At 38.5% G+C, this 27620-nt stretch overlaps 1 protein-coding gene and 1 long non-coding RNA gene across 12 annotated transcripts in view; both read left to right on the forward strand.

Annotated features, from left to right (window-relative positions):
- The window catches only part of GOLGA4 (golgin A4), a 73857-nt gene that overhangs the window by 825 nt on the left and 45412 nt on the right, over positions 1 to 27620 (forward strand). The window contains exons 1-3 of one of the 11 annotated variants that reach the window (XM_015854962.2): positions 15288 to 16616; positions 20128 to 20223; positions 25807 to 25905. In XM_015854962.2, coding sequence (XP_015710448.1) covers positions 16194 to 16616; positions 20128 to 20223; positions 25807 to 25905 — 618 coding nt within the window. In that variant the 5' untranslated portion in view covers positions 15288 to 16193. Of the gene's footprint in view, positions 1 to 15287; positions 16617 to 16776; positions 16798 to 18891; positions 19088 to 20127; positions 20224 to 25806; positions 25906 to 27620 lie in introns of those variants that run through there. The other 10 variants (XM_015854952.2, XM_015854953.2, XM_015854955.2 and 7 more) reach the window with 10 other exon arrangements.
- Positions 291 to 3734, forward strand: LOC116652920. Its single transcript, XR_004306156.1, has 2 exons — positions 291 to 2012; positions 3216 to 3734. It is a non-coding gene; the product is annotated as an uncharacterized LOC116652920 (long non-coding RNA).

The raw sequence follows: 27620 nt of genomic DNA on the forward strand, positions 1-27620 counted from the left end.
GGTATTTCGTGTTAGAAGACACTTGATAATAAAAAGGCACTGCAGGGTTGACGAGCCTAGCAGTAATGCTCAGGAACGTTCCCAAGAGCCCTTGGCAGAGTTCAAATGTTACACTAAAATAAGCTCAAGTGGATGAGTATAAAGAAAGGAAGTCCAGGCAAGTTACATCTATTACATCAGACATAAAGCAACCTCCTGGGGTTTCTTCGTATTTAGGGACTTACAACTAGAGAACTGTTACAGTGTCTGTCTCCCTCTTCGTGCAAGCATGGCCATTCCATGCTTATTTTTAACATCATGTTAATTTCTTTAGTAATAGATGATGATCTCACCGCAGGGAGATGAAGTAGAGAGGAAGTGCTGCTGCAGAGGGAGTTTTTCTTGGAATATCAGTAGGAAAGGCAAGAAAACAGTACTGACTTAACCCCACATAAGGATGTAGTTTTTAATTCTCACAGAAGGATTTATGTGCTGATTGTCTGGGCTTTATGGAGAGCCTTCACTGGAAATGTCTCAGGTGGTTTTGATTGAGCTGCAGGGAGAAGTATTTTTTGTGCTGTCTTGAATGGGAGGGTTTGTGTGGAATCTTCTGACAGATGCTACGCTCCTAGTCTGTGGGAGATTATTCTCTGTCAACATACTGCTATGTAAAGAGAAAACATGTTTTCAGTTGTTTGGTTTTTTTATTTTTTTATTTTTTTTTCTGATGCAGTATTAGGATTTGCATGTGTTTGGTCTTTCGCTATCACAGGCAGCACATTTTTCTGTAATGATGCAGCAAAAAGCGTGTCTCCTTGAGAGCAGACATGCGTTTTTGTGGGTTGAAAGAGCAATTGTTTACTGAAAAGCAGTGCACAGAGCAGTGTATACACAGAGCAGTTACTACAGGCAGTGGTACAAGATGTCACAGTAGCAATTCTGAGTTCAGCATCATTAATGAGGAGTTAAACAGTCAGGTTACATACATTTTTTCATTATAAACCTTTAATTAGAGGCAAAAAAATATTACATTGAACTTTTGCTATGGAATGGCTGCAGTTACAAAAGAGATATTGATTTATGAAGCTACCCTGAACAAAACATTATTGAAGGTGCTATAGAGCATGTTCCATTAATAGCATGTTTCAACTGAAATAAATGAAGTAGCACTGGAATTCCCTTTGAAGGCATTTTATCTTTTTATATGGTAGATTACTATGGATCACTTTTCATATGTTACTTAACCTGCTGATTTACTCCCCCTTTTCTCTAAAAAGCTCTAAAACTGTTTTGCTCTGTTGAGGCATTCAGTGAAAGATCATCACCTGAGAAAGAGTATGAATGAATCTGGGATCAATTTGTAGGTCTGTTGGATAGAACGCCTCAAGTTCCTGCAGTGCTCTGCATAGATATTTAAGATTTCCTAGATTTTAAAGAGCTCTGTTGAACCATTTGGGAGAGCTGAACATTACTCAGAGTAAAGCAAATTTTCAGTTGCATTCAAAGCAATAGGTAAAAGTCTGTATAGACTAAATGTTAGATGCTGGGAAACAAACTAAGGCTTACTTCAAAAGAATATCTGAAATGGTTACAAAGCTTGAGTGCATGCAGACTGTATGCTGAAGATAGTTATGAAATTACTTAATACACTTCTCTAGAATTCAGTGGAATAATAAGGGAATGTTATCAGACTCTCTCCATAAGGCTTTTGTATGCATAAAACATTTACCAAATAGTAGCAAAAGCGAGCAACTGGCTGTTTGTTGTGGTAATATGCTTATTTCATAGCTGTTCTTATAGGAGTTCATAAAGGCTTGAAGGTTCCTGGTACTGCTGTCATTGCATAGTCAGTGAGCTTTTGTCTTTCCACTTACCTTATTTATTGTTAACAGCACAAAATAGAACATAGTTGAAATTATGTATATGTGTGATGTATTTTGATGGGGACACCTGCACATCTTTTTAGTGCTTTCCAGAAGGATGCCAGGAGTTTGTTCTGGTTCAGACCCTTTGTGTGCTCAGCAGAGGAATGGGTAAGGCTGGTCACTGAGTAGCTGTGGGTAGTGCTAATAGCAAATCTGGCATTCCAGTGTTTCCCCAGAAATTTAGATTTCCAGCTAAATATAATCTTCTGCAAAACAAAACAAAACAAAAAAACATCTGTTTTCAGTGCAGATTTCTTAATTTACCAAACAATTGAAAATAGAGCTCTTCTCACTTCCTCTTCACTGGTTTTGTCACTAAATTCTTAATAAAGACTTCTGGTGGTAAGCACTGGAACGTCGTGTTTTATATCCAGAATGTATTTATGGGACCATTTCTATAACTACTATGGATTCTTGATCATCTTAAACTTTTCTTAGTAATAATGTGCTGAGCAGTTTCCAAAGATCAGCTTGTTAAGTAAAAAATAAGGAAAAGACACAGGCATTATTTTGATCTAAACCATTTACATGGATATAAATTACACAATACATTAACAGTGCCTATGGACTGAGAGTTTGTTAGAAACTTTTTTTAAAGTGAAACTATAATCTGAAAAAAAAAGGAATTTAGAAATCAGTTGTACTATAAAATTTGAAAGTTTTATGTTTACATGGTGTGTTTAACTTTCATGCAAAGCTTTTCATTATTATTCCACTGTAAAAACAACTGGGGATGTAAGTGTTGCTATCCTTACACTAGCAATTAATGTATACTAAACATCATTATTTAAAGCTCAGCTTAAAATCATGATCTGTTCCATGCGTGTTATGTATCCCCAAGAAGAGATTGTGTAAATGGTTGTTGATTTTAGTGGTGACACACAAACCACATAAAGGAAATCACCTCACTCTTACGTAGTCATGCTGAGTCTGCAAATGTGACGTGCAGTGTCTAAATTAAGCATAAACGACTATATGTGAATTTTTTAGTCTGTACTCAGACATTTTTGTTAGTTACTTTTCTGACCATTTACATAAATTTTTAAGTAGATGTCATTAGTATATAAGTTTAAGCACGACTTCTCAGAATATTTAAATGATGTAACACACTGAAATGTGATTTGTTAGATGTCCCCTATGCCTGACAGCACTGCTCAAATTATCTTGACCTAATACAGAGTTGCCATTAGCTCTGATAAGATGAACAAGTTACCAACATAACTAAGACATTCCTACTACAGTTTTTTGTTTTCTTTGGAGAATACAAAAAAATTTTAAATATATTTTTTAATCTTTGCTTCCTACATGAAGAGACAGCTCCTTTGCAATTCTCTTGTGACTGCACAGATTCACCATGTAAGAACAGCCTTTGCCTCATTTTCTCCAACAGCAAAGCTGACCCTCAGCATTAAAAACCAAATGGAGCAAATGAGCCAGCTTGAGAGAGATGCTTCCTTTCCACGACTGCTGTGCTTGTTTGTACTCTGCTGCTTGCTGCTTTTGTGAATGTGCACTTGCTTCTTTGGATATCTGTCATTCATTTCTATCATACTTTGAAGGGGGACGTGGATGCTTCCTTCATATAAGTACTGTTCACTTTACTATATAAGTAGTGCTGGTTTACTACAAGAGCTGAGACTGGATTTAGTGGGCCATTTAGTGAAAAACAAAACAAAAAAAAAAATCTGAAAATCTAAAATAACCTCCCCCCCCCCAAAAAAAAAAACAACAAACAAAACAAAACCAAATAATGAAACAAACAAACAAAAAACAACAACAACCATAAAACTCACCAGCCTTCACAGCAAGAAAGACATTGGGGCCCTGGAATATACCCAGTGAAGGGCAACAAAACTGGTGAGGGGTCTGGAGCACAAGTCTTATGAGGAACAGCTGAGGGAGCTGGGATTGTTTAGCCTGGAGGAGGCTCAGGGGAGACCTCACTGCTCTCTATAACTACCTGAAGGGAGGTTGTGATGAGGAGGGGCTTGGCCTCTTCTCCCAGGCAACAAACAGGACCCGAGGAAATGGCTGCAAGTTGTATCAGTAGTGGTTTAGATTAGACATAAGGAAAAACTTCTCTCAGAGAGTGGTCAGGCACTGGAATGGCTTCCCAGGGAGGTGGTAGAGTCACCATCCCTGGCAGTGTTCAAGAGGCATCTGGATGAGGAGCTATGATATATGGTTTTGTAGCTTGTGGTAGCAATGGTACTGGGTGGTTGGATTAGATGATCTTGTAGGTCCTTTCCAACCTTGTGATTCTATGAAAAGAAACCCATCCTCTCAACATGACTATAAAAAGCACATCTGGTACCAGAATGAAGGCACAATAAATATGATATTTTTTTATACTGTTTTAAAGAGCAGAATCACCTGAGATGACACCTTAAGTTTTTATGCAGTGACTAAGTTTTGCTGCTTCGTTATACACATCAGATTCTTTTATTTCTTAAGACTTAAAACAAATGTTTTTAGGATTTATTAGTAAAAAATAGGAAAGCTTAGTCAATCAGTTTAAGAATTCTTCAGATTGTCAACAGAAACTAAAACATTTGTTCATATGTATATAAAATATGCATACATACACATCCATGCGATATGTGTGTATACATATATTAAAAATATAAATAAGCCAGAACATCAAGTACTAATAAATTAAAAATTAAAACTAGTCTACATGGAATCTCATACAGATTACAATGTCTTATGACAAGCAGTTACTCAAATAACCATTTGGATTCCTTAGGTTACTAACTTTCCATGTCTGCTTTACTTCAAAACCTTTGAGAAGAAATGTAAAGGGCTGCCAGAGCAGCATAAGTAAAGTGTGTGCTGACTTTTCAAGCTTTGCCTGTTTCCTGTGGGAGATACCACAGTTCTCAATTCCTGGTAAGAAAACCATTGAGGTTCATTTTTAGAACAACCAGTTCTGCATCTGCATTTATCTACTTTTACGTTATGGAAAGGATGTTTGTCTGGGTTGCCTATAAAAAAATGGTACCGGACATAGTCAGTGGAATGATAACAGTTATGTAAACCCAAGGCTCTGGTTTGATGCAACTGAAATGTAGTTGCCTTAAACTAATTTAATTGTTCTGTCATTGACAAGCATAGTAGTGTTATGTCTGGAATGTAACCTCACATAGAGAAGACAGAGGAAAAAGGCTGCTTGCCAACTATATGTAGTTGTTAAAATGTGCATAATGTTTTTTTCACAAACAACAGAAAGAAAAAACCCTTTCATGTTGCATGAGGAAAATTAATGGAAATTCTTCATTGTAGTTAGCTATTTGAGGTTGTGTTTGTTCACCCGTGTAAAACTCCTAGGAGTAACATCCAGAACATCCATCAAAGGTTCTGAAACAGTCACTTGAGAAATGATTGTGATTAAGAAAAGAGCTTCAAGGAAGATGTTGATACTAGTGCATCACAAACAGCAATCAGTACATTTATCAGTTTATACAAACCAAAATTTATTTAGCCTTTTGTTATATCTAACAAAATTTTATTTTACTTCCTTTATTTCTGGCAACAGCACATAAGACTAAGTAACAAAACTGGACTAAACTATTTTACATCCATCCTTGACTATACAAGGTTAAGATGAAAAAAAAAAGTGAGAGTTCGGCTTAGAAAAAAATCTCAAAGCTTTTAATTTAAAACTATTTCTTTGATAATGAATTGCAAAATAAAAGTTTAGAGCACAATACACATCAGCAGCTCCCTGAGCTGCTCTGCTAAATACCCCTGACTGGCAGAGTGCTTACTGTGCACAAGGTCAGAGTCTGGGGGAATCACTGCGGCCCCCCTAGTTACCCCAGCAATGAACCACAATGGCAGGGCACCATTGCTGGCTGGGAAAACAGGTGCCTTCACTGTGAGCCAGGCATCCCAGGAGTAAGGACTGGATGGTATAACACAGAAGAGACAAAGGAGTGGTGCTGGCAGAGACTCAGTAAAGGTAAGATAGAAGTATCATGCAAAGTAGAAACTATTATTTCTGAGCAGCCACTGCAAACGGCTGCTATTAGCAGACTCTCAGCACTTGGAAGCTAAGGGTTGATGTGAGCATAATATAGAAGACCCAGTATTTCTGTCCTTAACACTGTATAGTACCACTACTCTCATTTCTCAGTACTACTACTATAATACTATAGTGTGATACTATATTTACCGATGTGGAAGGTTTGCAGCAAACTCCTCAAATGAGCAATCTCTAAAAAAAGAGATCCTGCCTTAGTGGCAGTCAGCCCTTAAATGAGATCTGGGAGAGGTGGAGCCAAGCTCCACCCCTTCCTGTAGCACAGCTGAATTACCTTCACCTGTGCTCCCTCAGCTGACTCATTGCTTGCCTCAGGTGGCCAATCAGAGGTTCAGGCTGTGATCAACAGTTTCCCATACAGTAACATACCTGATCTGTTTCTCATTCTTAAAGGATCCATTTCATTTTAGTAAGGAAGCTATTGGAGTATATTAATTATTTACATTTTTCTCCTTTCCCACTGAAAATCATGTTCTCTGCAAACATTAGAGTTTTCCACACTTTCATTATTTTTCCACACTTTCATTATTTTTATCTTTGATCAGCCTTCACATTTGAGCAGACTTACTACTCAACTAAATTAACAAAACAAATTCTTCCATTGCAGCAAAAATGGCATTAGTTTCACTAACCAGAAGTAAAATTAGTAGTTGTCATTAATGGAGTTTATTTCTTGGGAGTTACTACTTGTCTGGTTTATCTTCTTAACTAATTATATAGGGAGTCTCTCCTTTCTCATTATTTCCCTTGCAACACATAACAAAGGTTTTGACTTGATCCTCTCTGCTTTGTTATCATATGGTGTTTCTACATGAATGGTACATCTGGATTTATTTGCATGTCAATCAGTGGTAAAAAGAGACAATACTGCATTCAAAAAGTGTGAATGTTTGAACATAAATTCAAAAGTTTTATTAACATTTGGACCAGGAGTGGTTTGAAGACTGCTCATGTATATGTCTCTGTTCCAGACTCTTTTTTTCAGTCAACCACCCATCTGTTCTCTTTGTTCTGAGGCTTGCATTAAGCAACCACTGTTTTAACCTGTCTAATGTTTGCTTTTCCAGTTTGGGTTTTAGAGACTAGGTGCTATCTTGAAACAGCAATTTCTCCTTTGATCTCCAGAAAAATATCACTTTGCTTCTAAAGTTTTTTAATCTGCTTTGGTAAGAGAAATCCCTTCCAAGACTATTCAGTAGCTTCATGGCTGTTTTGCAAAGTGTAAGGTGATAGTGACAAGAGAATGTTTTATAAATACACACTGTGTACTTTAGATTACTGACACCACACAAACTAAAGCAGCCTCATTCCCACTGGTTTGTTATTGTATAATTTTCCATAGTTATCTCCTGTACTTAACTTTCCACAGTTTCTTCTGCTAAAGAGACCACACCAACAGACTCCAAGCCCCATTTGGCTTCTGGGCAGTATATTACCCAGTGAGACTTTCTGGCATTGTTCCTAGCTATTTAAAGATTAATAGGTTGCAACAGAGGTTGGCAAGAACAATATTTGATCTTACCTCTGCAGTGTTATTTGCTTAGCATTGTCCTTAATGGACTAGAAAAATATCTGGGCTGCTTAACTATACAGAACTAGATGAACGTTCATATCCTCCCTAATTAGATAAAACTCAGAGAAAGAAAGTAACTGTTACTATGCAGAGAAATAGGAGAAAATAGTGCGTGAAACTTTTTCAGTACAAAATGTTAGATGATGTAGGGTATACACTGAATGAGAATTATAGCATGACAATGTGTTATGACAAGCAAGAGAAGTTATCTTTCTCACAGTATCTGAATAAACCCAGAAGGAAGTTTTGCCTTCCGCTTAAGTATTTTTTGTGCATACTTAGTATAATTACGAACTGTTAACTGTTTGCAACACTTTTTCTCTTCTCTCAGTATACTACATACAAAATAGTCTTGGTGCTGTGGATCACAGTAGTTTATATTGAAGAATTAGTTGAACAGATATATGGGGAGCTACATGATGTACAAAAGACATTTCTTCCTATTTTGAATAGATACAGGGATGAACTGAATAAAGGTAATATAATAAAAGAATAATATCTGGCATCTTACACTTGGAAATCAAAAGCTAAATGTCATCTCCTCTATAGTTCTCTCCAGAGAAATTGTATTTTAGTGTTTCAGTGTGTTCTGTTTATTCTGACCCAAGTACCCACAACAGGCCCTCCAAGCCTGAGTGCAAGGTCTGGCCTTCATCTCTTGCAAAGAAGTCAGTTTCCCTTCTGTGATTATGTATTATCACATTTAAAATAAAAGATTCAGGGAGTAAAAATCATATTGCAAACTCTTTAGTAAGCAAAGACTTGCAAAGTGACTTTCTTTGGTTGCATTATTCATGCAGATTGTTGCAAAATTAGAATAAGAAGCCCACAGTATGGCTTCTGGTTTCATAAGGAGGACCTAGCAGTGTTAGAAATAAAAATTGCTCAAAATCCTTTAAATCAAGACAGACACAGTTGTCTTGCTTTGTGGTTGTTTTCTTTTTCTCTTCCTAATGCCAAAATAGTTTGCTTAATATTGTTGTTCCAAACAAACTTGTAAAATTGCTAATATTTTTCTAGATCTGAACATTCAGATCCTGACCTCTGACTCCCCAATGACAATGAATGCAGTTTAAAACTGGTGCAGTCCCCATCCGCTCAGCATCTCTTTTGTCAGAGAAAAATCTCACCTCCCAGCAGATATTATTCCAAATGAAGTTTCAGATCCTGGAGAACAAGCTGAGGTCAGCTTAGTTTTTCTCTCTACAACAGTTTGTGTTCATGTTGCCTTTACTATAAATTGAAGTGTAAAATAGTAGCTCCGAGATTAACATTCCCTCCCCTTTCAGAGCCTTAGGACTGTCTATGTAGTTTGAAGAAAATTATCAGAAGAGATACTTCTATGAAGAACTGTCACTGTATTCTGGTCATAGGTGGTTTTGTTGTTGCTGTTGTTGTTTTTGTTTTGTTGGGTTTTGTTTTTTTTTGTTTGATTGAGGCAGTTTTTAACTCTGCACAACTCTGGTCCATTTTAATAGATGCCTCGTTAATGAGGAATATATTCTATTAATAATTGAATATAACTGTGCTGTGAGCTGCAATTTGCATCTGTTAAGCCAAACAGAATGTCTCTGGTGTCTTAGGAATAAGCAAACTTCATGTGTATTAAATAGGAGTGTGGGAATCTAAGTAATGAAGTGAATGAGGTCTGAGAGAGAGCAATTGGATAATTAGAGTTTGAGATAACTTTGGAATTAAATCTGTTAACAGGTGAAGATGCAAAATAATATTGTTGCTTGGAGCATTCTGAGCAGTTTGGTAGTAATTTCCATTTAAGTAACAATTTTCTCAAGTCAAGAAGTGCTTCATGCCAGGCAGTATTTCTTTGCTAACAAGAGGAGGTAACAGAAGGGGTCATGCCAGTGTCTGTCATTCTTATAGAATAGTCATGGAATCTCCAAGCTTGGAAAAGACCTCCAAGATTATCCAGTCCAACTGTTCACCCATCACCAGTATTTCCCACTAAACCATGTCCCTCAGTACAACATCTAAGTGTTTCTTGAACATCTCAAGGGACAATGATTCCACCACTTCCCTGGTCAGCCCATCCCAGCACCTGAACACTCTTTCAGGGAAGTTTTTCCTAACATCCAACCCGCATCTCCCCTGGTGCAACTTGAGGCCATTCTCTCTAGTCCTATCATTTGTTACATGGGAGAAGAGACCAACCCCCCACCTCTCCACAACCTCTCTCTAGATGGTTGTAGCGAACTATAAGGTCTCCGCTGAGCCTTCTCTTCTCCAGACTAAATAATTCCAGTTCCCTTCAGCTACTTCTCATAAGACTTATGCTCCAACTCAGTACTCAGTGTGGCCTCACCACAGCAGAGTACAGGGGATGACCACCTCCCTGCTCCTGCTAGCAACACTATTTCTTATATAAGCCATCATGCCATTGGCCTTCCTGGCCACCTGTGTACACTGCTGGCTTGTGTTCCACTGAGTGTTGACCAGCACCCCTAGGTCTTTCAGTCAGTCTGCCCCAAGCAAGCCTGTAGTGTTGACAGGGGCTGTTGTGGCCAAAGTGTGGGACCTGGCACTTGGTCTTGTTGAATTTCATTCCACTGGCCCCAGCCCAGGGATCCATCCTTCTATAGGGTCTTCCTACCCCCATGCAGATCAACACTTCCTCCCAACTTGGTGTCATCTGCACACAATGTCCTCATCTAGGTCATCAATAAAGATATTGAACAAGACAGGCCCCAGTACCAACCCCTGGAGATTATGAAATAGCATGAGAATACAGCAAGGGGAAGGACCTCTTTTCATTCTGTGTGTACAAAAGTAAGGATGTTTCCTAGACGATAGGATTAAAAATATTTTTAATTATAAATCTGGGAATAGCATCAATCCATTCAAACCCATATCTACTATGGAGCTGCTGTGCAATACTTGTAGAACTTGTCTTCCAGAAATCACTTTGCTCTGCTGTGAAGTGACTTGTGTTTATTTTATGGGCCTATCATCAGGCTTACCTAGCATTTGTTTGTAAATCACTTCAACAAAAGCAGATATTATGCATTTAAATGAATGCTGAATAATATCACCGTTCTTGCAGCAGTTCAGTGGAGGTGATAAAGCATCCACTTTCTTCAGCTGTAAAGGTAAGTAAGTGCTTTATGAACCTGTCACTGAGAAATAGGTCAGACATGAAAGGAATTTCAGGCCTAAAGGCCTTAGGTCTTTTCAACCAGCTCTTCCACCCTACTCAGTGGGTGGAAAACTTTGCAGTACATCCATGGATCTAGAAAAAGGAGTTAAGGAGGATAAGAAACACTTCTGTCCAAAGCATTTAAAAACTAAGAGTAGTAGGGAATTTAGAGTATGACAATAGTCAAGCAATAATATACCAGTACCAGCATATTTTCTTCATCTGAAATTGGTTGAGTGTTCCTAGTTGTATTATGTTCAGAAATTTAGCAGTGAATTCTGCTTGATGTAGCATCTCCAGTAATATGGTTTTAGAAGCTTCACATTTTAGCTATAGGGATCATACAGATTACATATATGTAATTATATGTACATATATGTAATTACATATATGTATTTTTAGCTCTTCCCAGCTGAATATCCTTTCTGTCTTGAGATACTTGCATGTATTCTAAGTGCTGCTGAAAATTATTATGCAAAATCATTTGCTATTTCTTAAAGACAGTACTTAAGGGGAAATATGATCATAAAATCAGAAAAATCCTAGCAGGGAAATAACTGAATTTATGAATCTGTGTATCACTATTCCTAAAAAGGATGACCTTTATACGAGCAATTGGGAAAACAAAGAGAAAATCTAACCATGTTTTTGCAAGAAATTGGGTAGCATCCCTTTCTTGCTTAAAAGACCAACAAGAAGAACAGTAATGCAAAACAGCTTACCCAGGGTTGATGAGCTGGGCAGTGCTGGGAAGCAAACTCAGGACTTCTTGAAACCAACAAACCTACTGATCTGTCATAAGGACACTCTGCCTTTAGAAGCAAGTTCTTTACTCTTTTGGATATAAGGTCCCTGCCCGTATGGATTTCTTTATATTGTACGTGCAATAAGTAAACAAACAAGCAATCAAACAAACAAACAAATGAATAAAATATTCAAATGAGAATCTGCTGCCAGCTCATTTAAAGCTGAACTCATGACTGGCATCACTGCTGATTTGAAGAAGCTTCTGTTTTATAGCACCCTTATCTCATGGGATTTCATGGCATCCACAGATTTTAAAGGAAGTACAGCAATTACCGTGAAATACAAGTTAAGAGTTTGGATAATTTAGACAAAGCAGAATGGGAATGCCACCTAACCAAGATAAAATGATTATTTTTGTTTTAAGAAAGCAACACTCTTGCAAGATCCTGGCCCTCACTATTAAATCTCTCTATGGACTATGTTTCTGTTCACAAAGAGATGTCTTATTCAATTGCATGAATCCAGATACTTTTCCTCGTCTTGCAGTCAGAAATTTACCCAGTGACTCTTCAAACCCTGAGCTTGCACTTTGTACTTTTGGAAGAGAGGCATGTTCCATGAAATGTGACCTCTGAACAACTTTCCCACTAGAGCAGAAAGCTTCCTTTCTCTCCCAAGGTGCAGAGCAGCAATGCCTGTCAGCTTTTCTTCACAATGAAGTGAGTTTCTTGCCTTCTCAGTTCAAGCAACTGCAGATTCTAGGCTATCTTTCAGCTTTCTCAGGTACTGCCCTTGCTCTTTACATAGCTTTGTGCATTTTCCACAAATTCACAGATCTTATTCCTCTCATGTATATCTTTTTTAGATGGTTGTTGGTGAACCCTTTTGCTCAGTTTTCCCTTCACTGAGTTAAGACCAATAGCAGAGCACCACAGATGCACATACAAATACACAAATAGACTGCTAAGCAACCATCAAGCCAGACACATGGTAAAGAGACGTACTATTAGATATCCAGCAGGTTACTTAGAGTAGTTTGTTCTTCATATGCATATGGTTAAATGGTTGTTGTAGGTTTCTATTTGTTTGTTTGTTTTGCAATTCCTTGTTCTGTGTTTTTTAGAACTCTCATTCCATCACTGACAATGACTATAGATGTAGTCCTAATCTTCTAGAACACTGACATCTGCTGGTAGTTGACAGTCATGGTATTTAGATAGAAAAGTAAAACTATCTGTCAAATCAGGCTGAAGATGTACTCTGACTGTTCAATAAGTCCAGCTTTCATTTAAAAACTGGGTTCTAGTCACAGTAATGTAATTAAAGGATGTATCTTGCATAACTACTTCTTCACTTGTGCAGCCTAGGGGGCCTGCTTTGCAGGGGAGTTGGATTCGCTGATTTCTGGAGATCCCTTCCAACCCCTACAGTTCTGTAATGCTTCTCACTCTGTAAGCTGCATCTATAGAAAGTTGTCACAATTTTCACTGTACTATCAGATAATGTGTGGTTGTTTGTAACCCTTGTGTTGAAATAAATACTTCCTGACTGATGCTGACTACCTGCACACCCGTGGATATGCCACTGCATAACTGCCTTAATAGCAACATTTTAAATGTTTTGAGTAATAAACACTGCAGTTACAACAAAATGCAACTTTCCATAATCTGTATGTAAAGAGCAGCAACATGCATTGTAAGTTCTGGGCAGTAACTCCCGTTGTTTGGCTAGTGCTCCCTTCTGCTTACATACATGTTATTACCAGTTCACATTAATCTGTTTTTATAGCAATTTCTTCTATGTCAAATAAGATTCATTAGAAGTAACAGTAATGTTTTCATCAGATTCTTTTAACAACATGATGATATAAAGAAAAAATTCAAGCATTTTTGATGACAAACCTCCATTCAAAAAATATGAACCAATATAAAAAGTTATTAGAAGTGATACATATGTGATCCTTCCTTCTTTTATGTCTTTCCATATGTGTGATGAAGGAGTGGATTGAAAGAACTAGCTCTTGGCAAATTCATACATTTTTCACAAAGTAATTGGAGTTGAGGTGTGGAAAAGCATATTGAAAGCCACATAAATAATTCATCCCCAGGGCTTTCTTGTGACTTCCACAGAGCTGCAATAACTTAAAGAGAGCATTTTGAAAATCAGGTTAGGCTGACTAGAGGCCATCTCATGAATACTGTCATTAGCAGCCAAGATAAGTTACTCATTGAGAAACAGAGCTGCTTGTTAGCTAACCTTGAAATAGCACTTAGTGGGATTACTTCAGTTTAAACTTAAGCAAATTGCTCAGCTAAGACCATACATTCCTGAGCGATCTGAAATAAGAACTCCAGCAATGTAAAGCTATCCAGCTTTTGGCTGCCTGTCTCTCCTGCAGTGGAGAGACTCAGCACAGTAAGACAGCAGAAAGCTATTTGCTATTCTGTCAGTTCAGTTTTCTGCAAAATCAACATACAGCAATGGCTGGAGGAAAGGCCTGACAAGCACTGGCTGTAGCACAAGGTGAGGAATGGGACTGCAGGGATATGTGGGCCCCTGTCACTGACGATTAGGGAAGTCTAGACTGCTATGAAAACACAGTCTTTTACATTAATGCTCAGTTTCCATTCCCACGGAGATACATTAACAACTGCTACAGATTCGCTTGGGAACAGACTTTTATTCTTCATTATCTATCATATCCAGAACTGTGCAGAAGTACATTTATCTTTTACCGACTTACCCTCTAGAAATAAAGTACTCTTCAGTTGCATAAAGGGTTTTGTCACCCAGAAGGGGTGGGAATTAAAGTGATTCCAGACAATTCCCCCAGGACTTCACTGAGCTTGGAGTAAATTCTTTGTATACTGAAATCAAACTTGCCCAGACACTACAAAATGAAAAGGTTTATGAAGGTATTTTGGGAAATTATCAGATGTATCTTCAGAATTTGAATATATATATTCAGAACACAACAATGAAATTTAGCAAGGAAATAATACAGAGCTTGCTTTCATGTTTTGTACATTTTATAAAAAAAATGAACAAAGTTATAAATGCTATAAAAAAAGTAAATGTAAAGGAACAATGACAAAAGTAAGGACAGGAAGTGGCAATAGTGGTAGAAGACACGGTTAGAAAAAGAAGAAGAAAAACTTGACTTACTCCATTGATATCTGGACAGATAGTCCGCCAGGATAATAATGTCCTGAAAGACGAAAGGCAGCTGTAAGCTCTGCTTTTCTATCTTTTTACTGTATGAGTTAGTTTCCTTTTAATATGCATCTAGCCATCAAATTTACACAGTACACTTAGTGACGAATTTAAAATTAGAGTATAATTACTGGTGCTGCAGAGACCAAGCAGCACTGTGGAAAAGCACAGAGGTGTGGTAACCAGGGATGTGTTGGGAGGCTGGAGGTGAGGCTAGAGGTGCAGTGGTTAGAGAGTTTCCCAGAGCACTCCTTGGGCAGTGCCCTCACTTGCTACCTGGGAATGGTCTGTGCTACTGCATGCCAGGTGTAGAGGGAATAGAAGCCATCTGACACAAGTAGCAATTTTTCCCATTTTAGAACCACAGTTAAAAATAATCACCCGCTCCACATCATTACCTTGTGGGCTGCTTTTCAGGTATTTTTGCCCTCTTAGTCTCAGAAACAGTTTCTTATACCTCTATTTACAAGGCTACCTATACACAAGTATCACAACAAGTCATTCAGTTTATCTACTGCTAAACAGACTGTTGAATATTTTTTTTCACATGCAAAAAAAAAAAGTTAGGAAAAACTATATATATATTTCCTGTGAATGTATCTTGCTGATTTTGTGGTCAGTGCACAGCAAAACTATACATCTACATTTTTTTTCTCAAATTACTTAAAGGTGACAGCAATGTATTTCAGTGCAAACATGTCAGGGTGCTTGTGATTTCCAAGTGCATTTTTCAGTGCTATATAGAAGACACATGGTTCAGCATTTCTTGCAAATCCCATCATGTATTTCCAGCCTTCACATGACATCACTGGCAACATGGCAGTTTTGAAATAATCTCATTGTTGGAGAATGAATGGTACCTGCTTTAATAGCCCTCTGTGTCTCAATGAGAGAACTGAACACACACACACACACTCACACACAATAATAATAATAATAATACGGCAAGTAATCTAAAGCTTCTGCAGTGGCCAAGAACATTGCTCAGTTTCAAATAGAAAACTGCAACTGTGATGCTGTATTCACATCCTATTTGTAAAGAACACACCTCAAGTTTGCAAACAGAGTAGGACACAAAAGGTTTCACAAAGTGACTGCTAGCAGACATGTTTTCAGCCAGCTGCAGAAAGCAGGCCTGTGTGTTTTCCACAGACCTCCACACACCCAGCAATGGGCGCCTTAGAGAAGAGCTTTGTCACACAAGGAAGGATTTAGAAACCTCTGACTGACGTTTTGGTGAGTCATAGGATCACAGGATTTCCCGAGTTGGAAGGAACCCTCGAGGAGCATCGAGTCCTGTCTCCACACAGGACCGCCCAAAATCCAGACCCAATGTATGAGAGCACTGTCCGAACGTTCCTTGAACTCCAGCAGCCTGGCGCCGTGACACTGCCCTGCGGAGCCTATTCCGCACCCCCACCCTTCCAACCAGTGAAGACCCTTTAACCAGTTCCCACTCAGATCTCAGCTCTGTCTCGCCGCACCACGCATTTATCGCTGCCTACCCACTCATCCTCTCAACCACCGCCACTGCGCTCCCCTCCCGGCCCCGCCCGAGGCCCCATGGGGCGGGCCCTGAACCACCCCCGCAGCCGGGCCGGGCCGGGACGAGCCCCAGCGTGGGGAGGGCAGCGAATTCCCGGGGGAAGTTTGTGCCTCGCTGCGCCCCGTACCGCCTCAAGCACTCGGCTCCACGTTGGTCGCGCAGGCGCAGCGACGCGCTCACCTGCTGAGGAAGGGGGGGACCCGAGGACGGTGAGGTGCCGGCCGCGGCCGAGCGGGGCAGGGGCTCGGTTCCAGTGCCATCTCACTGCAGGGGGCAAGAGAAGAGGAGGAGGAGGAGGGCGACGAGGACTACGAGGGAGGCAGCGCGCTCCTCTCGCCGCCGGACCCGCCGCCATGTTCAAGAAGCTGAAGCAGAAGATCAGTGAGGAGCAGGCGCCGCCGCGCGGCGCTGGGGGCCGGGCCGCCCCCCTCCAATCTCAGGTACCATGGGGGCCCGGCGGCGCGGAGGGAGGGCTCGGGGCATGACCCGCCGTGCGGGCAGCGGGAGCGGCCCGGGGGCTTCTGGGCGCCGGCGGGGGGGCGGCACCCTCGACACGCGGCGCTCCGGCCGCACCTCCGGGGCTCTGCGCCCACTGCCGGCCCTGCGAAGGCGGACTGAGAGGTGGGCTAAAGGGCTCGGTATGGAACGGCACGACGAGTGAGACATTGCGGTGCGGGGGGTGCGCGTTGTGGTATGCGCTGGAGTTGTAATTCGGTGTTGAGATCGCTTCTCATTCTAGTGTCTGCCCTTCACATTCCCGAGTCCCTTCTGCTTCCCTCTTTTGGAGGCCTGCTCTGCTCAACTTAGTCCCACGTGTGTGTGTTTTTTTAAGGTAGAAAAGCTGAGAAAAGTGTTGTTCTCAGCTTTACATTTTTTAGTTTGCTGATAATTTAGCTGACTTTTCTTCTCTCTTTTCTCTCTTTTACTTGTACCCCGATAGAAGTGCATAATTAGTATTGGTTTCTAGAAACTACATTTCATAATGAAGTACTGTGCGTTCAGTTTGCTGTGTGCAGTCTTTGGTAGTGGTCATGGCCAGGAATGTTGTGATGATTTCATACATGTGTCGAAGCAGAAATCTTCACTGTACCAGTTCAGAGTTGTGTAAAAGACAAGTTAACTTTACTTCATCAGACTCTGTGCTTAGACGTGTACTGTCAGCCCTTGTCTCTTGAGTTTTTGCTGGGTTAGGAATCCTTTACATCTTGGAATCTAGCAGAGTAAAAGTGATATAAACTCGGCATCGTGCTAATAGCAGGCTGCAGGCAGCAACTGCACTCTTCCGACATATCAGCCATCAGCTGCCTGTGCCTGGCTGGGTGTAACATGATGCATGGGTGATCTGGTGTTGTGTGGGCTCATAGTTTCGACCCTGCTGACATTCAGCTACTTAATATTTGTTTAAATTGCTTATTTGTCAAGTAGGGGCAGTACTTCTGGAGATGGATTGTCTGCAAAGCTCTCTGTAGCTTGTCAAGATTAATTTTAAGCCCTTTCATATCTATTCATTTTGAGTCTTCTCTAGAGAGTTAAAGGAAGTACATTTTTGTCACAGTCAGGTCAGAATAGTGTACTGAATTGGCACATGTGCTGAACTTTCATATACAGTGGAAACAGAGCTGCAGAACCTACTCTTATAAACAGCCAGATCACAGTACTTTGTACACAGTGTTTTCACCCAGTTAGCGGGACACTTGTTACGTGTGTTTTCACTATACATGAGGGCTCACTAGAAATCAACATTGTGGATAAATTTGGGTCCAAATGGGTGTGGTTGCATTTATTTATTTTCTCACATCCACGGTTCAATATATTATAGTCTTTATTTGGTTGTTAAAGCTAATGCGGACTAATGTTAGCACTAATAAGTCTTATGAAGCATAACATACTTTCACTTAGTCTGCTATGGGCAAACTATATAACTATATAACTATATATAAGGTTGACATGAGTGGAGGAGCAGACAGAACAAGAAGAGATTTTTGTTTGTGTGTGAAATAGTTTTCTTGCAGTATTACTTTGATTGATCTCTGGTACTACTAGCAGGAAACTGATGTTAAGTTTGATCCTAAAAGTAGACTGATCTGTTTGTTAGTTCCTGTGCTTTTCAAAATAGATTCTGTGATTGAGGAAGGAGAGTGAAGGTACTAAGGCCTGTAGAGTGTATTGGAGACCTGCAGGGGCGTGGGAAGTGCCTTTGTTCCCCTGCTTTTAGTAGATATATAAAGAAACTGCATTCACTAAATGATGTGCTCTGTCATCACAGCGACTAATAAAACCCAAGTTTTCCAAACATTTGACATTTTTTGTTCTATGGAACTTGTATCTGAATTCATTTTTCCTCTTTTTGTTCGTGTCCTCCCCTTTCACAGGGAGGCCTCACTTGCCATTCCCTCTCAGGGACACATAACTTGTTGGCTGTGTTCTAGCTGTGGTGTCTGAGGCTGTATTTACCACTCTAACACTGATTAAATCCACAGGCACCGTTTCTCCCATCATAACATTCATCTGAATGGTTTTTCACACAAGGTCTTTTTAGGCCTTCCTCTTCCATGTCATTGGTTAGCTAATGGATGTTAGCCCTCTGCATCTGAAAACCTGTCTGATGCAGGACATGTCAGCTTTTGAATGCTGACAGAGAGAAAAAAAACTGCTTTTGCAGTTGCAGGAATCCGTTTGATCTTTCGAACTTCAGTTCCGGAATTCTGCTGTTTGTTGCATAGGATCAATGGTTGCTCCTGCTACCCTGCATGGTGCTCCTAAAGTTACTCCCAATTGTCTAGAGGGATGAGTGCACGAAGCAATAACAAACGTAGAACCAGCCAGGGCAGAGCAAAGAGACGCCTTCATACTCCTTCTGAACAGCAGCTAAGTGCTGATGAACTTTTGGAAATCTTTTTCACGCTGTGTGGTGAGGGCTAGGAGATGTCTTCTTCATATAACTCGCTTTGAGCTGGGTAGTGGAAGGAAATGGAGAGCAGGAATAGGTTGCTGTTGTTGTGACTGATATCCTGACATTCATGTTTCAGAGCATCCAGCTCAGTCATGGTCTTGTGGTAGACATTTCATAAGGAAGAATTTATGTATGCAATCTAAATGATGGTGCTGCGACAAAGTGTGAAAGGATTTGAGATTACTTTTTTCTTGGTGAAACTGTTTGTTAGTTCTGGTTATGTTGTTCCATTTATGTAAAGAGAAATCTCATTAATTTATTTCTTTGTATGTAAAACTTGCTGATATTTTAATGCTTGCTTCAATATTGAAGTTCTCCAAGTGAATGTTGAAGCACAAGGCTGGCAAGCTACACTTGGTTACTTTGGCTTGTCGCAACCTCATTCAGTATGGAGTTGTGAAACATCTTAGAATGGATGTTCAATGCTGGCAGAAACAAGTTTGACATCAGGAAATGAGTCATGTTCTACCGCTGCCCTTTTCTTTTGCTTAGAATGTATTTTGTTTTGAACAGTCTTTAAAAAAAGTTTTTCCTCTGTCAGTTTTTTTATTATTAATTTCTTAAAGGAATCATATGGCATTCCTTATGTAAAATATCAAGTGCCTGTCAGTGTGCAAATCTTTTGAGCTATAAACTAAACATTAACATAAAGATAACACATTAATACTTTAAACAAGTGTTAATATATGCTTGTAGTATTGTGAAGCTTGAGTTTAAGGTCTGGACTGACAGCACCATGGTGCTAATAATCAAAATACATATTTTGTTGCCTGCTTTCATGGTTGTTTCTCGACAGTGGATGCTGTGGAGACTTAGTTTTGGGTACAGTTGTCACAGATAGTATAGAAAGCAGATTTTGATTTCTTTAGAAGGAAAATGTACACAGGGCTTTACTGACATGTTATAGCTAGTAATTGTTAAGATGAACGACAGCATGGAATAAAGAATTCTGAACTGGTAATGTTAGTGGTTGTTGATATATGTGATTTCTGTATCAGGTCCCCCCCAGGTCTCCTCCACCAACTGTCAAAAGAAGCAGATCATCTTCATTGGCAGAGCAGAATGATGAAGGCACTTTAACACCAGACAAAGAGGTCAGTTGAGAACTAATTTTCTATATTTTTTAAGCTTTAAAATTTCCTTTAAAAACAAAGTAAAACACAACTTTGTATTGACTAACGTGCTTTTTTGTTTTTTTGTTTGTTTCTCATAGGTTAAATCCTGTAGTGTTGACTGCTAGTGAAAAGGAACTTTAAGCTGTAGTAGTTAACTCCCAGATTAAGAAACTATTAAAATCATTCTTGACATTTTAAACATCTTATCCCTGTACTGAACTCAGTAAGCTACTGTGACAGAAGTTACATTCAGAGAGATTATTTTTTCTGTCCCTTCAGCTTGAAAAGCTGGGGAAGTTCTGTTGGCTGTTGGGGTAAATTGAGGCTGAGTAGCCTGAAGTATTAAAGTGAACCCTTATCAGTGTTTCTGACCATGCTAGTAATAAGTATCAAATTTCAGAACTGTCTCAAAAAAACCAAAAAAACAACACAAACAAGAAAACACCAGCCTAAAAATATGGGTATAAAATATGATTAAATTTGCAATGACTTGCATAAGCAAACTAGAGATAATCCACATTCGTCCTTGTTCAGATTGAGCACTGTGGGTTTTGCTTTTGTTTTTTTGTTGTGTGGTTTTTTTTGGTTTTTTTTTTGTTTTGTTTTTTTTAATGGCAGGATTAAAAATAAATTTTAGAAGATCTGATTTAGAGCATGTGGAAATACACTGCAGCATTAAACAGGGAATGGTAGTGATTCTGTGAAATTTGAGATCTTAAACCCCTAGCTGTAAAACAGAATTTCCTGGTTTTGACTGGGGAAAAGAAAACAAGATACACTTTCTTACTATGGGCCCATCTACTTCAATTTTTAACACATTTTTGGCAGTAACCACTTATCTTGAAGTTTGTCTTCGGTTGTTGAAAACAGTACCAGTGATTACAGCTTGACAGTTTGTTTTCTGCAGTGATAGCAGAAACAAGGTGAAGACTATCTTGTGGTTTTGTTTTGTGCTTTAGAACAGCATTATTAGGTTTTCTAATGTTTTGTTGTTTGGTTATTTTTTTCTGTACTGTGGCATATATAGAATGACTTCCATTTGTCACTGCAGGGAGGCTTTCTCTTAGCTGATGCTCCACAGTGTCAGCAAGCAGTGTAACCCATGATAAATTATTAAACATTTTAGTGCAACATACTTTGCTGCTTTTGTTTGTTTTTGTTTTAAGTGCCTCAAGACAGCTACTAGAATAGGATAAAAGTTAAAGGAACAATTTGATTGGGGTGGTAAGACCCTTTTAAGCAGAAAAAGCTTAGTGAAGCTGTGAGATAGTGACATTTATCTGTGTGGCTGATTCACTGGGATTTGTCTGTCATTGATTTGTCTGTGCCAACACAAAATTGTTTTCAGTGGCAAATAATAAGGGAAAAATAAGTGGTTACATTCCTCTTCCCTTTAATTATGCAAGTACCAACTGTTTTATCCACTGAAGTAGTACAGCTTACTCATTGAGTCAAACTCAGAGCAGTGTTCTTTAACTTGTGTTTAGTTTTAGGAATGGCTGCTTTTATTCCATATCTTAAGAAGGTTCACGTTCCTAAAAGCTTTTCTTCTGTAGTTTATTTAATAAGAAATACTAAAACAAACAAGCCCTATCTCTCTTCACCATTCTTATAATGAAGTATTTTAAGAAATGAAAACATTTTCAAATACCGTTGAGCTCTTCTGACTTTACCCATATCTATCTATCTATCTATCTATCTATCTATCTATCTATCTATCTATCTATCTATCTATCTATCTATCTATCTATATCAATGCTTTCTGCACTGTTTGTCATTTCTGCCAATTTTGCCTGCTAGCGTTTCATTTGATTTTATTATGTCCCAGTTTCTTTTTTCTTGTCTGCTCTTCAAGACAAACAGGAGAAGCAAAGAATCTACAGGACATGCCAGGCTTTACTGGAAGAACATTATCATGCTCTAAATACAGTAATTACTCGTGGAATGATCAGAGAGAGAGAGAGAGAAGTGTGGGGGGAAAATAAGATTAAGAATGGCAAGAGTACTAAAGTGACTCTAGATATACAGTTATCCCTTGGCATAGGGAGTTGTTACGAGAATTTTACTGATGAAGCACATTCTGTAATTAAAGTTCTGAAAGCAGTGGGGGTGCTAAAGGAATGAAAATAACTGTTTTTTAATAAGATCAGCTTTCATGTCAAAAGGAAAAAATTAGTAAAAAAAAGATAAATGATGGGAAATCTTCTTTTTCCAAATGTTCCTAATAAATATTAAGACTGGTTAAAAGCAAAAAGTCTTTCAACTGTATCTGTTGAACTTTCCTAAAATCCAGTTCAGTGGCATTATTTATAGTGCTTAAAAATTGATGCAGATACTACAGACCATCTCTGAAAATACATTCTAATTAGGAGAGCATTTTAAGCAATGTTACTGTTTGATTGTTCGTACGTTCTTTACATATAGTTGTCAATGGTGTTACAAAGAACTAGGGTTAGAAAACAATTCACTGAAAATGTTTGGCTTTGAAGAATACAGTAATATTTGTGTAGAATATGAATAATTGTTAACCAACTTGGTATAGAAAGCTTAAACAAATAGAACTGAGTTGTGTTTTGGGGAACGCTCTCAGATTTTAAGAACCTCTGCACTTCATTTATGGAACACTAACATAAGTTTCTCTTATTCCTACCTTTTTTCTTCTTCAGCTTCAGTTTCAATGAAGCTATGACTCCATGGAGGATACAGAGAAGCTAATTTTGCTTTCTGTATAAGGAAAAGCAGAAGTCTTTTCTTGCAAGTAGCTTGCAAAATATGGCTTGAATATGAGATAAAAAGCATATATTGATACTTACCTAGAACTTTTTCAAACAAGTTGTCAGGTGACTTCTGAGTTTAATTCGGTGTCATTCAAAACAGATCTGCATGATTAAAACCGAATTCCTGCTACTTCTGGTCTTTTCCAGGGAAGATCAGGGTTTTATTTTCAAATTTCCATCTGTTACTGCATTGATTCTTAAACAGAATTTGAGGGCAAATGAATCAATCATATTTCTTATCTCTCCTAGGAATTCAGAATTTCCTGTTATGTATGAGGGCTGCTCTGAAAGTAATGCCTCCTGTTTTTATTAGTTTGGCCTGTTATGTCAAACACTGGTGTTGGTGATGTTGCAATGACGCAATAAAGGTTGAACCTTCCCATCAATAATCTGTTATATTTTGTTGTCATGCAAAAGGTGGTGGCGGATGGGCAGTCTGACAGAACGGTGTCTGACATGAATGAACATCTGAAGCAAACGTGTGTCCTTGAGTCGACTGTGTAGAGAAAAAATGGCCCCTATTGATATTCACTGACACTGCTGAATGTTTATGGAGACCAAGCAGTGTATGAGTGCAGTGAGACGGTGGGTGGTGTGTTTTGGTAATATACCACAACTTGAAAGACAAGCTTGATTCCACAGGGTCATTCAGCTTTTTAATTTGCTCTGTCAATCAAGTGGTGCTATTGTGCTCTTTGTATCTGTTGTAGTTTCCATGGACTTAAATGGGAGGCATTACTTTGGGAGCAGCCTATGACCTACATAGTGCAAGTATGACTTTGCAAGTCATGCCCATCCAGTAAAGATAACAAAGGTAATTTAGAGCCACCAAGCAAGAGTGAACAGCTGATAGCTTTCTGTGTAGGGCTTGTCATTTATCCAGATCCAAATATCACTCATGTCCTCAGGAGTGTCATGGAAGTAACAGCAGAGCACTGTATATTTAGCTCCCTTTACAGCTAAAGATAAACTAGCAATGGACTTCTCAGACTTTATGTTGACTTTTAAAAGTGAATTGAAACTCTCTTCTAGCATAGGCTGATAATAAAGGAAGACAAATAAAAGTGGAAATAGCTTTTGTTTTTCTACCTTTATTGGTGCTGGATCTTTCATTTCTTCATCCAGTTTGAAATACTTCCAAATAAATACTTCCAGAATCTGTCTCTTTTTTATATGCAACTTTAAAACTGAGTTTTGGAGGCTGTATAGTCTAGTTCTTACCTAAGGCTTGGTTTTTTTGTACCTCTTGATGCATGCACAGATTTGTTTAGATAGTTCATGAAAATAAAATCAAACCCAGCAAGGACTGGATTTGATTTCAGAATTATTTCTTCCTGTAAATGCAGTTCTGAACTTGCAGATTGAGACTTTATTAATCATGGAGAGAACTCTTGAACTTTGAGTTCTTACTCCAGTATTTTAATTACACAAACACAATAGGAATGAGACATAAAAAGATCATTATGAATTGCACAGGCCTATTAAATAACTAGTTGTGTAAGGTCAGCAAAATACTGAATTTTTACTTAATTTACCTCATTTGTAACTTTCTCTGAAAGCCAGAAATATATATTGTTGGTCAGTAAGATAAAGTAGAAGTACTGTATTAGGACAGAAGATCAGCAATATTACATGCTTAATTTGGTGCCTCAGTTAAAAGTCAGTAAGGAATAGGGAGTTCATATTTACCCCATAGCATGTTTGAAGCCTACAGTATTGGAAGATTTTAGTAGGATTTCTCTAAAAAGCTTTAAGGGTGATTTGATGGCATTCAGAGGACTAGAGAAAATGAGTTAAAGCATTATTTATATTTTCGCAAATTCTGTCTGTTTCTAGCATGCTTTAGACCTACTGGATTTTCTACTTGCCTTGTTCTGTTGATTACATCAACTGACATTAGGCTGACGTAGTAGTGCTAGTGATAAATTAGATAGCATAACAGTAATAAATGTTTAATGTTTCTGACCTCACTAAGGGAATTAGGAGTGGTGCATTGCTTAAATACAAGAACCCATTGTGGCAATATTTACAACTGTTTGGCTTTGGCAGGCTTCCCTTTTTTTTTTCCTTGCTGCTTTTTTTTTTTTTTTTTAATCGTTTTTTAGTGACTAATACAGGAAAAAAAAGGTAAATAGACAGCTAACTGTACTGCCATGCGGAACTATTAGTTTAGAAATGAGAAGTGCTAGTAAAAATAGGTACATACTTTGGGAAGTACTTGGTAGTGTAATTATAAGACTTATCTTGCAGCACTGCCTATAATATAACTATATAAACGTTGCAAGTAGTTTTTTATAAAGTAGGAATCTGCTGGTACTTGAGATAATTTTGAAGAAATATATATATTCAGTGCAACTAGGATTCTAAGGTATATGAATATTAGGAGATTAAAAATGTACTTTGTTTGTAACTGGTGGATTAATGAGTTTTTCACATGTATTTTTGAGACAGAGAAGGCTTAGTAGTATCAGAAGGCAAGTCACCTACAGAACTTAAAAAAATAAAAGTCAACATCTGTACCTGAAAATCAATTGGGATTGAATACGATACTTTTAAAAAACTATGTGTTTCCCTTTCTTCTAAATAATCAAGACTGTATTTTGGCTGTTTTGAACTGAATGATGTAATGCACAATTTATGTTCTTGTCCTACTTTTATCAGTGTCTGTGGTCTGTACCTTCTTTCAATGTTTTCAATAGTGTCATAAATCAGTAGAATTTTGCAACTTTCTTTACCTTATCATTTGATTTATCTTCGTTTTCGTACTTTTTGCATTGAATGACAGCTTCTAGCCGGGATGATAGCAGAGCCTGCTTTTCTCTCTGAGTATACTATCTTTGCTTTGGATCCCACCAAGCAACTTAAGCCACAGAGTGACGGTGTGGTGAGTCCTCCCACCCCTCTTAGCGATGCCTTTAGGAGAGGCTAAAGAGAGTCCTGTACTAGAAGGCAAACCTAGTGTTGCTTGTGGCTTGTTCTCACAATGGTGTCTTAACTACCTTGTTGCTAACCCTGCACTAAATTTCACTGAGTTACCTGGTAGCTCCTGGCTGGTGTGCTGTATGATGTGAATTTATTGTAACACATAAATTAACACAGTTTCTGTTACATGAGTAACAATACTTTACTCAACTTTTAAGTAGTTGTTGCACAAAATTGTACGCTGGTTGCTTAGAATTTGATGATGCTACTGAAAGTCTTCCTCTTCATTTTATGTGTTCGTATTTCAAGATAAGTAAATATGATAAACACTGAGATTGCATGTAATTTTTAGACACACAAACATTTTGCTGCCTACAATGCAAGGCTCAGTGTAATTTACTGTTGATGGCAGTAGGAAAAGAAACAAGTTCAGCTACTTGGTAACCTGAATGATATTATTGTGAGGCTAAGCGGTCTTTTTTTCTAAATTGTTAAGATTTTATTTTAAATATATAGTTGTTTGCCTGGAAGTGTTGTGTGCATAGTATGCAAATTATGCAGATAGAGGAGCTTGGTTGGAAGAGAACAAGACAACCGGAGAGAAAATAGCAGACATAGGAACAAAAGTGGCCTTTTAATTTCTGACATATACAGATACAAAGCTGTATGATTCGGATTGTTACCCCAGAACTGGGATGTCTTTCTTCACATTCTTTGGAGCCATGGCATTCCTGAGTGCATAGTGACTCAAAACAGCATTAAAATTGTACAGTCCCAGACCATCAGACCATCGTCATTTCATGATTCCTTACTTTCCTGTTCTTATTTAGTGAGTCCTTTCTTGCTGCTCATGCAGTGTGTGAATGAAAAATGAGAAGACACTGATGGCTATAACAGGGTATATGCTATATTGTGGTGGGACTGTGTCTCAAACTAAAAAGGGTAATTCTGAAAATGCTAGAAAAGGTGATTTGTGGAAAGTCTTTGTATGTGCCAAAGTGTTTTCTGCTTGTTATCTCAGAGCACAGCTTCATCACTAGCTCAGACATGGTGTCCTTCATATTGAGCTTTTTGATGAGGAACAAAGCTGGCATTCAGACTACTGAAATCTGTAGCTTTGGAATAGTTTTTAGATTTTGCATTAAATATTTTCTTTTTAGTTTTTAGGTATTTTGACCACATTCAAGGTCTAGTAATAGTTACTTTAAATTCTGCAGATAAAGCATTAACAATGATGGACTGTTTTTCAGTACACAGCAGAAAATCACTTGTAAAGCTGCATTTTGAAAAAAATATAGTTGTGTGAGTGCTCTAAAGTTGCCTGTGTATTCTCTGTATATACTTTAGTGACAGGAATCACCACCTTGTGTATTTACATACAAAACACTGCAAGTAATTATAATGTGGGAGTTAACGTGATTAGAAACTGGTTTTATTCTCTGAACCTTTTGAAAAGAAGTGCCCTCAGTGTAAGAAGTCAGGGTGATGGGGGGGAGCAATGGAAGAGCAGAAAATAGCGATGAAAAGTCTTCAAGGAAGAGGAGTGTTGATTATTACAAATTGAAGAAAACCAAAGATAAACATTTGGGAAACCTGGGTAAACTGTTGATACAGGAGAATGAGTGTTCCATAGGCACACACAAACATATAAATAAACTTTGCTAAAACAGGCTGGTA

The sequence above is a fragment of the Coturnix japonica genome, chromosome 2 (assembly GCF_001577835.2).
Source record: "Coturnix japonica isolate 7356 chromosome 2, Coturnix japonica 2.1, whole genome shotgun sequence".
NCBI lineage: Eukaryota > Metazoa > Chordata > Aves > Galliformes > Phasianidae > Coturnix > Coturnix japonica.